General features: G+C 37.0%; 1 protein-coding gene across 1 annotated transcript; it reads left to right on the forward strand.

The window, feature by feature from the left end:
* Positions 1-8,710: 8,710 nt before the first annotated feature.
* On the forward strand, positions 8,711-11,003 carry LOC111999671 (7-deoxyloganetin glucosyltransferase-like). Its single transcript, XM_024031801.2, has 2 exons — positions 8,711-9,309; positions 10,435-11,003. Exons 1-2 carry the CDS (start codon positions 9,177-9,179, stop codon positions 11,001-11,003), a joined length of 702 nt encoding a protein of 233 aa, XP_023887569.2. The 5' UTR covers positions 8,711-9,176.
* The last annotated feature ends 1,314 nt before the right edge of the window (positions 11,004-12,317 follow it).

Consider the following 12,317-nt stretch of genomic DNA (forward strand, 5'->3'; position numbering starts at 1 on the left):
GAACAAGTATTGCATGGTCCTCGGACTCAAACCTATGAGAAACTAGATACTTACAAAAAATAGAAGTGGTAGACAGAGCCAAGGTATTGCATGGTCCTCGGACCCAAGCCTATGGTAAAACTATTCACACCATTATACCTGGGTACTAGACAGAACCAAGGTATTGCATGGTCCTCGGACTCAAACCTATGGGGAAACTAGATACTTACAGAAAAATAGAAGTGGTAGACAGAGTCAAGGTATTGCATGGTCCTCGGACCCAAGTCTATAGTAAAACTATTCACACCATTATGCCTGGGTACTAGACAGAACCAAGGTATTGCATGGTCCTCGGTCTCAAACCTATGGGGAAACTAGATACTTACAGAAAAATAGAAGTGGTAGATAGAGCCAAGGTATTGCATGGTCCTCGGACCCAAGCCTATAGTAAAACTATTCACACCATTATGCTTGGGTACTAGATAGAACCAAGGTATTGCATGGTCCTCGGACTCAAACCTATGGGGAAACTAGATACTTACAGAAAAATAGAAGTGGTAGACAGAGCCAAGGTATTGCATGCTCCTCGGACCCAAGCCTATGGTAAAACTATTCACACCATTATACCTGGGTACTAGACAGAACCAAGGTATTGCGTGGTCCTCGGACTCAAACCTATGGGGAACCTAGATACTTACAGAAAAATAGAAGTGGTAGACAGAGCCAAGGTATTGCATGGTCCTCGGACCCAAGCCTATGGTAAAACTATTCAAACCATTATACTTGGGTACTAGACAGAACCAAGGTATTGCATGGTCCTCGGACTCAAACCTATGAGGAAACTCGATACTTACAAAAAAATAGAAGTGGTAGACAGAGCCAAGGTATTGCATGGTCCTCAGACCCAAGCCTATGGTAAAACTATTCACACCATTATACCTGAGTACTAGACAGAACCAAGCTATTGCATGGTCCTCGGACACAAACCTATGGGGAAACTAGATACTTACAGAAAAATAGAAGTGGTAGACAGAGCCAAGGTATTGCATGGTCCTCGGACCCATGCCTATGGTAAAACTATTCACACCATTATACTTGGGTACTAGATAGAACCAAGGTATTGCATGGTCCTCGGACTCAAACCTATGGGGAAACTAGATACTTACAGAAAAATAGAAGTGGTAGACAGAGCTAAGGTATTGCATGGTCGGCGGATCCAAGCCTATGGTAAAACTATTCACACCATTATACCTGGGTACTAGACAGAACCAAGGTATTGCATGGTACTCGGACCCAAACCTATGGAAAACTAGATACTTATAGAAAAATAGAAGTACTAGACAGATTCAGGGTATTGCATGGTCCTCGGACTCGAATCCATGGAGAAAATAACTATCTGGAGAAAAACCAAATCGTTACCTAGAGTCAAGCTATGATACGGTTTTTATATTTATATTTGAAGGATAGCAGATGATTTCATGAGACTAACTCCAAAATAGAATACAAATATTGAGCAGAATATTATAGTAAAGCAAACAAAAGAAAATATTTGTAGTTGGAAGCAAAGTACTAAGCATTCGGCATAAACAGAAAGTATACAATTTCCTTACAGCGCCACTAAGGCAAGAAACAAAATGAAATGAAAGAGAAAATAAACAAAACTATCCTATGTCGTATATCAGTTCCCCCAACTTAGTATGCAAATTAATTTGATAAGCAAATCAAAGGCTTTGGCCAAGGCCTAAGTGCGTTAAATCGAAGGGTCCGCAGGGAGCCTCGCCACATCTTGTGGTATTTCCTGACCCTCGGTTATAACTTCCCCCAATGCTCTCTGGAGCTCAACCTCCTCGGATGGTTGGTCAGTTAACGGTGTATCCTCGGCGGTCTTATCGAGACTCTCAACCGCTGGTAATAAGGACCCCTCCTCGGGAGCAGCAGGTGCAGCCTCGTGAATGGCAGTAGGGTAATATACCCTACCCTCCCTCCTAAGGTCAGATGAGGCATCAATCCCTGCTTGGTTGAGAGCTTCATGCCAAGTCTGAGAACAGTAATGCCTGCACACCACAGGAACTTGAGCCCGAAGGATGGCTTCAGTCTTAGCCACCCCATCTGCGAAAGCCTCCTCCTCTGCCTGTTCTACAGAGCGCTCAGCGTCTATTTTTGCAAATACCGCCTCGTCCTTGGCTTTCACAGCCTCGTCCCTGACATACTCGGCAACACCTTTCTCATGGATTTTCGCGGTCAACTTCTCCCTCATATAGACAATGTCCCCTTTGGCAGTCTGTAGTTAACCTTCAACGACTTGCAAGCGATTGGTTTGATCCTCATCTTGCTTCCTGGCCACAGTTAGGTCGGAGGCGGCAGCATCCCTGGCCTTCGTCATCTCCTCCAGATCCTCGGTCGCCTTTTTTAGGTCGGCCTTAGATCTCTTGAGGGTATTAGCAGCTTCCAAGAACTTGTCACGCTCTTGCGCTAAGGCATTGCCCTGGCCATCGATCTCCTCATCTAACCTAAAAAGAGCCTGGATAGCCTGCCAAAGAAAATAAGTAACTCCATAAAAAGAAAGGAAGGTACTAAGCGACAAAATTCGAATAAAGTAAATGGGTGCCAAAGGACCCACCATGCCTAGGTATTTCTTAAGGTCAAGGACAACCTCTGACCCACTCATATTTCTTAGCTCGGTCATGTCAGTGGGAAGAAGAAGAGATTTCTCCAGGGCCTCGGCTACGAGAGCCCCCTCGGCTTCTTGAGATTCCCGCATCGATGCGTTATCCATCAGGGGCTGATCATGGAGCATGGCAGCGGGCAGCCAGGCTTGAGCCTCGGACTGCTGGGTGGCCTTCTTACCCTTCCGTTGATCACCGAGCTTCAGTTGCTTTGGAGGCTTGCGAAGTCTACCCTCCTCGGGCGAGGAATGGGATTTGCTCCCCATCCATTGGCTCCTTACCCTTGGAAAGTCTTTTCCTTTTCGAGTCATGAGACTCGGTCTGAGGATCTGATACTGTAGGGGCAGAAGACGACCTGGCTTGCACAGTTAAAATCTGTTGCAGAGGTGCTGGAGGCTGGGGCTGCGAGTCTCCCGGTACACCCTTCTTGAAACCTCCTTCTAGCAGGTCAAGAAGATTAGTTTGGGGCTGTCTTTTTAAACCCATCTCGGCCTGAGTACCAACTCTTAGAGACCGGAGATAGGCTTCTGACAAATGAGGGTCCCCTAGGTCACCAGAGGGGTCCTCAGACTGATCAGCTAGGTCGAACACACTATATTCGTCCTCGGAAGAACTCGGTTCAATCACTTCCCTTGCCTTCTTAAACAGTCCTTTCTCGGCCACCGTTACTTGTTGGGATGAGGAGGGACCTGCTAGTGGAATGCCTTCAGGTATATAAGACCCCTCGGAAAATGCAAAACCGTCCTTCACCACGGTGATCTGCGTAAGCCGAGGGTCACGAGCTCTAATTACGTACTTTGGGGTTGGGAATGATTTCTGAGCTGGGTCGCATCCGAGGATTTAATGAGCGGCTCTGACCTGGTTATTAGGTTCGTTCAGGAAAAGGTCCGACCTGAGAACTGTTTTCAAATCCGCTTTGTTAACCAGGTGGAAATGACGTGCAAAGGCGTGCGGATCTGCGAAAAGAAAAATGAAACTCCTACAGTTAATAAACCAAAGCGGATATATGGTTATAAAGATAAAAACATTGAAACCTCGATTGTCTCCTACTTCGGATGTCCTACCTGGCTTCCCCTCTACTGTTGGGCAATGAAAGCCGTTGTGCCACTCCCCCGACACTATGAGTAAATCTTGAGTCAACCCCTTATTGGAATCAGGAAGACACTGGATGAGACGAATCCTATCGTCCCTTGTCTTCATATAGTACGTCTTACCCCTTAGGTGATGAAGGTTATAGCACCAGTTCACATCGTGGTGAGTCAGTCTCAGCCCCATTTTCTCATTCAAGATATCTACGCACCCTAATATCCTAAATACATTCGCGGCACACTGGGTAGGAGCCAGGCGGAAATGCCTAAGGTAATTGAGGGTCACCGGCCTCATAGGGATTCTCATCCCTCCCTCTAGGAAAGAGAATATTGGGATCACAACTTCACCCTCTCTCCTCTTAAGGTACCACTCTCCTTCTTCACAGTACTTCAAACTCACATTATTGGGTATCCTATAGTCGACAATGAATTTGTTTATCATCTCGTCGGACTCAACCCACTTCTTAAACTTACCCATTCCCCAAAGACGACTAAAAGTTCTAAAAGAAGAAAAAGAGGAGTAAAATCAAGGAAAGTTGGGGTCACTAGAAGAAGAAGACTTACAGAAGTATGGCGATTTTCTTCAGGAAGAGTGCAAGTTGGACTAGACTCAAGTCATACGCATCAATGGTTGTAAGCGCGAAAATGAGGAAACCAGGCGGTTTAAACAGGTATTTATACTCCCCCTTAGGTTCCCCAAATGTAACTGCTTGCCCATAAAAGCAGGAGATCCCTACTGAACGATTGCCATCACACCGTTGAAAGTGGGAAACGTGGTGCCGCCAAAATTTAATGTGGGCACATATTAAAGTCTTGAAACGCAAAAAACACACATCGAGCAGTCGAAAAGTCACCAACATTAGTACAAACCGAAGTGGGGCGATTCGCTTAGGAGAGCCCGTGAATATCAAAACCCTCCTCCCTGTCCGGGAGAACGTGCAGCAGGGTTTTGAGGGGCTATTGTGGGGCCCGTGGGCCTGACAGTCACAGCCCATCGCGTAGTAGGCCCAAGGCCAGCGCCGAGGAAGACTAACCAGCCAAGGCTAAGTTGGGAAAAGCCTCTTTTTTGGCCCACGCCGAGGACCTCTTCTTCCTCGGCATACTAAGAATAATTTTTGGGAGGGGACAAGCCCAGAGCAAGCTGTCACATTCACACTTAATGCATTCACCTAACCCCTCTGGCCGCATTAATGGGGATATAACCCCTTAGCAGGGCAACATTGATCAGAATGAACCACTTAAGTACCGATAAAGCCTCTGATGGGACGGATGGCCAGAAGGGAGGCGAATGGATGATCAACAGATGGAAGAAGGAGATAGGAAGATGAAGACTATATAAGAAAAGTAAGTAAAGTAAAAAAAGGGGAAAAAAAAAAGAATGGGGAAGGAAAAGATCTCCTCGGCCCGTGGCCGAGGAGTAATCCCCCCCCCCCAGCCAGTTGTAAAGAAACTCTAAGTATCTTTATTATGAAAGAGAGTTCATGCTTGATGAACGACGGCCAGCGCCTAAACCTTTGACCCACTCTCTATAAATTTATTGTTTGGGCTTGTTGGGCTGAAAACCCAATCATACTCAGGGTCTAATTCAAACTGAGTCCCTACAGTATTAATTTAGTTTTTAATTTTAGTATATTTCTTAGTCTTGAATCATCAAAATTTGTCAATTCAAATTTTGGCCCATCCTTTCAGTCAAAATCCTAGCTTCATCCTTGCGTTTGGGACAATAAGACTATACACATGTAATAGTATAATCAAATATTCAAACTTCAAACAACTCTGAACACCCCAAATAGTTATGTTCATCATCATCATTATCATTATATGAATAAATTATAATTTATCCATCTAATTATTATTGCCACCATCATCATTATATCGGTTCCCTCCTTCATGCCATTTTTGCCGCCAATGTAGGCCATTCCATTCCACCTTCACTCCAACAATTAAAAGGCAATTACGGATAAAATAATGTCATGGTTTCTATTTACACGTGACATTTCTGCAAATCTTTTACAACTCAGACAAAACGATCCTTTCTCAATCCAAAAGTTAGGGCATACTGTGAACTTAGCACAAAAAGTCGAATACTTTGGTGTTATTTATTTATTTATATTTTTAATTTTATAAATAAATAAATAAATAAATAAAGCTCATAAAAGCTGTATGCGAACAAGAGCACGCATTGACTTTATTTTTGATAAGCACGCATTGACTTTTACATCATGTGAAAAGATCCCTTTTGTTTTTATTTTTTATTTTTATTATTTATTTTTTTTAAAAACAAACACATACAAGATTATTATTTATTTTTTAATAAGTATGAAAGGCACAGATAAAGTCACCTCCTTTAATGTCAAACCTTTAAAATAATTTGCAAATGATGTAACATGTGATTGCATATCTCCATAAAACAATACTGGTACAGTTGTCATTTGTCAGCTGGCACGGCCGGTTAACACAACCCAAAAAACAAAACCATTTTTTTTAATGCAAATGATTCAGCTTTTGTTTTATTTGCCATTTTTTATTTTTATTTGTCCCGCGAGAATCGTATAGCTGATTTTCCATATATATATATATATATATTAAGAAATATATATATTAAGAAATAATTTATGATCACAATATTTTCAAATCAATTTTACAGCAAATTTAAGCAATAAATTGAAACTGATTTTAATTTGAAATTTAAATCAATTATTGAAATTACTTTATTACTCACTAATAATATCTAGTGTGAGTTTGGCTTCAGTTTAAAAGGTTAGCTTATTTTATTATTTAGTTTATTTTTGTTATTATTCATGAGCTTCACTGCACTTTTTGCTATTATTTATGTGTCCTGTATTATTTCAGCTAACTTTTTATTGAAAATTTTTTCCTTTATCTAGAGTACTTTCAATAAAAAATTTTCAGTTTCAACAAAATAAACGAATCTTAAACAGACCATTAGTACTCCCTCTGTCCCCCTTTTTTTTTTTGTCCTCTTTGAAAAGTCAAACTTTTTAAAGAAATATCATTTATTGTTTTGTCTACCTTTTAAAAATGTATAAGTTTCCAAAACTATCCTTAAATAAATTTATCAAAAAATTAAATTAGTAAATTAATAGGGGTATAATAGGAACATTAGTAAATTAATGACTTTTATTTTTAAAAACAAGACAATATTTTGGGACATGTCAAAATGGAATAAAGGACAAAAAAAGTGAAACGGAGGAAGTAATAATTAACAAGTTAGGATTTGTTGTTTAAATATAATTAACGTAGTATTTCTCATTTTTCTAATGCCCACCCTATTGCACTTTCCAAGATCTTCTTTTGACATAAAGACCAATCGTTAGCCTCTACGATTTTTAAGGTGAAAATAGAATGTGAAAAATTTGTTCATAGTCATACTTCACTTCCTCCATACACATAGATACCTAATGATTAAATAAAACATAAAAAGTAACGAACAATTAGAAATCTGAATGGAAAACAGATACATATCTACAATTCTACATAAGAACCATAACCTATTCGATAGGCTATAAATAACTTTTAGAATTGAAAAGCTGGCTATAGGATTCGGATCTTGCTAATTTGCTCTAGTCAGGAGACTGACTTCAGCAGCAAACTATTTTTATTTGACAGTGAAGAGGGCATGGGAAGCAGTACAGAGAGATCGGCTGAAGTCGTTAGAACGGAGACAACCAAAGAGAAGAGAATGAGTCGCATAATAATAGCGAAGGTCAGGAATTATATATATATATATATATTGGAGTGAATCATTCAGGTATAAAATCAAAATAAATAAATCCAATTAAAAATAAAAAATAAAAATGTTGATGTAGAAAATAGTAAGAGCTGCAAAACTTATCTGTCGAACTTGAATGAGATTAACAAAAAGTTAAAAATTTCGGTTTTATAGTTTTTATAATTTATATAGATAATACAATCATAATAATATTAATAACTACTATAATTAACAATTATATATTATTTAGAAAATATAAATTGAGAATATAATGTTTTGTTGAATTTGCACTGAAGAAGTTATTAACATAAATTCAAGGTAAAATTGTGTCATTTTAGTCTTTCACATACAATTTTTTAGTGGCATATATATATATATATATAACTGGTTTGTATGTGTAAAAATTCAGTAAAGACATGACAAACAGGCCAAATTGGCGGTATTCAATTTTGACCTACTCGAATATGAGTTAAAAATGACCATAGGTTAATAAGAGATTAGATTAAAATGAGCTATTAATCTCATCACTTTTACCCTTAACCTATCTATTATTATCTATTGTCAATGTGGCTATGAGTGACCATGTGACCAATTTATTTTGTTAAGTATGTATAACACTTATTTATTTCTATGCAACTATCATTATTTTTATAAAAATATTTTAAACTAAATGACAAAATGCAATTCACGGACACTATATTATTCATTAACCAATCAAATATTTGAAAAATTGCTAACTTTACTTTTTTTTCTTTTCCTTCAATTACAAACATAAATTATACACACTATGTCTAATTGTTGTTTAACTTTAGGTTGTACTAATCTATGATCAAGGTGTGCAAGATTTTAGTCAATGTATGCAAAAATATTCTTAAGCATAAAATAAACTAATAAAAAAATATTTTTATATATAAATTTTCTTGAAGCCAACCCCCTAAAAAAGGGCCGCTGTCCCTGGTCCACTTGGTGATTCTTTACTAGTTGGGTCGAGTTGGTGATGAAAATTGAATTTTTTTTCACAACAAAATTTAATAAGAAACTATAATATATTACTTTTATTTGTTTCGTTCCATACAAAAAAAAAACAAAAAAACAAAATCGCTCCAAACAAAAATTTTGATAATACATAAATCTTAATGATTATATTATTATAGAGTTCGATAATTAGTTTTAATTGTACCAGTTTAATAAATTCATAATTGAAAAAGAGAGAAATTGAATATGAAAGTCCAAAGATTAGCTTTAGGTGTATAAAATAAAATAAAATCACTTATAAACAAGATCTTGGTTCTGAACTTGAAGAAGGTCCGCTTTGCACTGTCCATTTTTGCTTCTAATGGAGTCAACAATGAAGAAACCCCACGCCATTTGTATTCCTGTTCCAGCTCAAGGCCACATAAACCCTATGCTAAAACTTGCCAAACTTCTTCATTCCAAAGGCTTTCATATCACTTTTGTTCACACAGAGTTCAACTACAATCGTATAGTGAAGTCTAGAGGCCAAGACTCTCTCAAAGGCTTAGATGATTTCAGGTTTGAAACAATCTCAGATGGCTTGCCTTCAACAAACCAGCGAGGAATACTTGACCTCCCAGCTCTATCCACAACCATTTCTGTGATGGGTTGTGTTCACTCCATGACCTTATCACAAAACTCAATAATGCTTCATCAGATGTGCCCCCAGTTTCTTGCATAGTTTCTGATGGGGTTATGGGCTTTACCTTAAAGGCTGCCCAAGAATTTGGCATTCCGGAGGTGATGCTCTTCACTACTAGTGGTTGTGGTACGTTGGGTTATCTTCACTATGAAGACCTTAAAGAAAGAGGCTATTTTCCACTGAAAGGTATATCTCTAATTAACTATGCCACAATGGTTTGATTAATAGGCTAATATTTTTTTGTTGTCCTCTTTATTTGTTGCTTCCCAATCAGTATTAAGCATATATGATTCACTATTAACTGAAAAGAAAAGAAAAAGAAAAAAGAAAAAAGAAAAAAAAAAGCACATGGTAAGATATACGGGTTGGTCTAATGATTCTTTTTTTTTTGGCAACAGCCCCCTTCTTTTGTTTTTGTTATTCGGAGTGATGCTTGTTTGTCTGTATAATTTGTTCTCTCTCTTTATAACACTTTCGGTTCATAAAAAAAAAAATTAAAAAAAATAAAAAATAAAAACTCTTACTATACTTTGATTTATGAGAAAGTGGATCATTTCTATTATTTTCTTTAATGATTTATATTTTTGTTGCAAGTTCTTCAATAGTTTATAGAGGAAATAATTTTTAAATTTATTTGTAAATGCTAAAAATAAATTTAGAAGTTCAGTGTACAAAAAATAACTAAAACTAACCCACCCACTTTGCCGATCTGAAACTATCCAATTTTTTAACCGACCTGCCATTTTTGTAATCAGGTGAGTTGGCGGTGGTTTGAAATTTCCAAAGTAGCTCTTAAAATGTGTTTAAAGTAAAACCCATTAGGAAAAGGTAAAGTCGAAAACTAGTATTGTCCTATAGTTGCAGTGGGTTTGCATGTACACATGCAAACCCACTGCAACTATTGTACATGCAAACCCACTGCAACTATAGGACAATACTAGTTTTTACCATCGGGGAAAGCATTCTATGTCATAAACTCCCCCATTGGGTTCGCCTAGGGATGGCTAAAACCCCTACTTGAAACTTTCACATATTATTCGAGATGTCGTGGGTAAAGAGAATTGGATTGGGTTTGGGAAATAAATTGATTTTTTCAGGTCGGAGTTAGGGATGGTTTCCTGTGTGAGAAGTTTGCACACTCAAAATATAGTCAAGTGTTTGCAGAATTTTAAACTTTCACGTTAAAAAATAAAATAAAATAAAACATATTTCTTATAGTACATAAAGTAAAAGTTAAATAACATCAATAGTTTTTATTTACTTATTTTACACATTTTGTTATTCACTTATTTGTCTCAATCTTGAACGTAGATGAGGACTGCTTGAGCAACGGATATCTTGATACTGCCATTGATTGGATACCAGAAATGAGAGGGATTCGATTGAAAGATCTTCCAACATTTCTTCGGTCCACCGATGAGAATGACATAATGTTCAATTACAGCATAGAATCAGTGAATAATGCTGTGAATGCTAGAGCTATTGTCCTGAACACGTTTGATGATTTGGAAGAAGAGGTTTTAGAAGCTATCAAAATTAAGTATCCTAATCTTTACACTATTGGTCCACTGTCTATGCTTAATCAACAACTTCCAGAAACAAAGCTGGAGACTGTTGAATCAAACTTGTGGAAGGAAGATAATGACTGCTTGAGGTGGTTAGATAAAAGGGAGCCCAATTCTGTTGTTTACGTGAATTTTGGAAGCCTAATAATAATGACTTCTGACCAATTGAGTGAATTTGCTTGGGGACTTGCTAATAGCATGTATTCATTCTTATGGATCATACGCTCAAATCTTGTGGATGGTGGAGTTAACTTTGTTAGTTTAGTGAGGAATCTAAAAGAGCTTACCGATATTGACTTTGATAACGTTATTTGAGGTTCCACGGATTTCCCATTAAAAAATAGGTGTCAAGGCATGGTATTAGGGTTTCACAAAGAAAATATTTGGTCCATATTCAAATTTTCATAGAACTTATGTTGAGAGACCTAAAATAAGATCGGTTTTGTTGTGTTTTACATGTGTATGTATAAGACTCTCTTATACTTTTTTTATTAAGAATTTTGTCAACATGCCAAGAGTCTTGTAGTTTAATTGGCATTTTTGTTGTTGTTGTTTTTTTTTTTTTTTTTTTTTTTTTTTTTTGTATTTCTAATAAAAATGTCTAAGATTATCCCTCATTCTCTATGGTAGGTTTGTAACTATCGAATTAAGAAAATAAATAAAATTGCAACCTCATATATCTAAAAAATGGAAATTCTCTTCTATGCGACTTTACAATGTTGTTGGGGAGGCCTTTTTATTGCCGTAACACATGGGTTGCATTCTCATAAAATCAGCCAATAGATCCTAGTTTTTAAGGGTAGTCAACTCCAATATTAATGCCAAAAAAAATATATAGTGAGCGTGATTTCATAGATTTTTCATCCAAAAGTTGGTGACAATGCATGTAACATGATAAGTAGGTGTTGAATTAGAAAACATTTGGTACGCTCAATTTTTCATAGATTTTATGTAAGAGACCTCAATTAACATGGGTGGCCTGGGGCAGACCTTTGGTTAAAGAGTTCGAATCCAAGATCACTTTAACATAGTTTGTCAGGGCCTAAGCCCAATAAGAAAATAGTTAGTTTGAGGCCCTATTATAAGTTCACAAAATTTACGTGAAGTGAAAACCTATAAGGTTCCAATTTTGTCCTCAAACATGGCAAGCTTCGCTTTAAAAAGTGACTCATGAGTCATGCATGACATGCACCACTTTTGTGTATATAATTCCACTTATTATTATTATTATTATTATCACCTTTACTATTTTTACCATTATAATTAAGAGAAGTTGCAATATTCCATGTGACCTGATCATAAACAAGTTAACATAAAACTTTCAAAATTTTATGTTTAACCCCTTAAATTTTAAATTAAAATGAAATCCTAAACCCAATTTTATAAAGAATCTTAATAATTTTATTTTATTCTAAATCTCTTTAAGAGATCTAATTTTTAATAATTTAATGGGTAATTATAGTAAACCCACCTATGTTTGACCCGAAATCACTTTGGGACCTGAAGTTTGACTCGAAATCACTTTACTACTTGTGGTTTGAAATGTATCACTTTACCACTTGTGATAAACTCTGTTTGTTAAAAACAAGAACAATTGTGTATTTTGCTTCCTTTTAATATCCCTCTCCT

Source organism: Quercus suber, unplaced genomic scaffold, assembly GCF_002906115.3.
Source record: "Quercus suber isolate HL8 unplaced genomic scaffold, Cork oak 2.0 scaffold_95, whole genome shotgun sequence".
In the NCBI taxonomy this organism is placed as follows: domain Eukaryota; kingdom Viridiplantae; phylum Streptophyta; class Magnoliopsida; order Fagales; family Fagaceae; genus Quercus; species Quercus suber.

Excerpts from the sequence above, each read along its gene's own strand:
- LOC111999671 (XM_024031801.2), top strand. The coding sequence starts at position 9,177 with ATGGGCTTTACCTTAAAGGCTGCCCAAGAATTTGGCATTCCGGAGGTG. Across the intron at positions 9,310-10,434 it reads AGGCTATTTTCCACTGAAAG|ATGAGGACTGCTTGAGCAAC; the intron begins GTATATCTCTAA and ends TCTTGAACGTAG.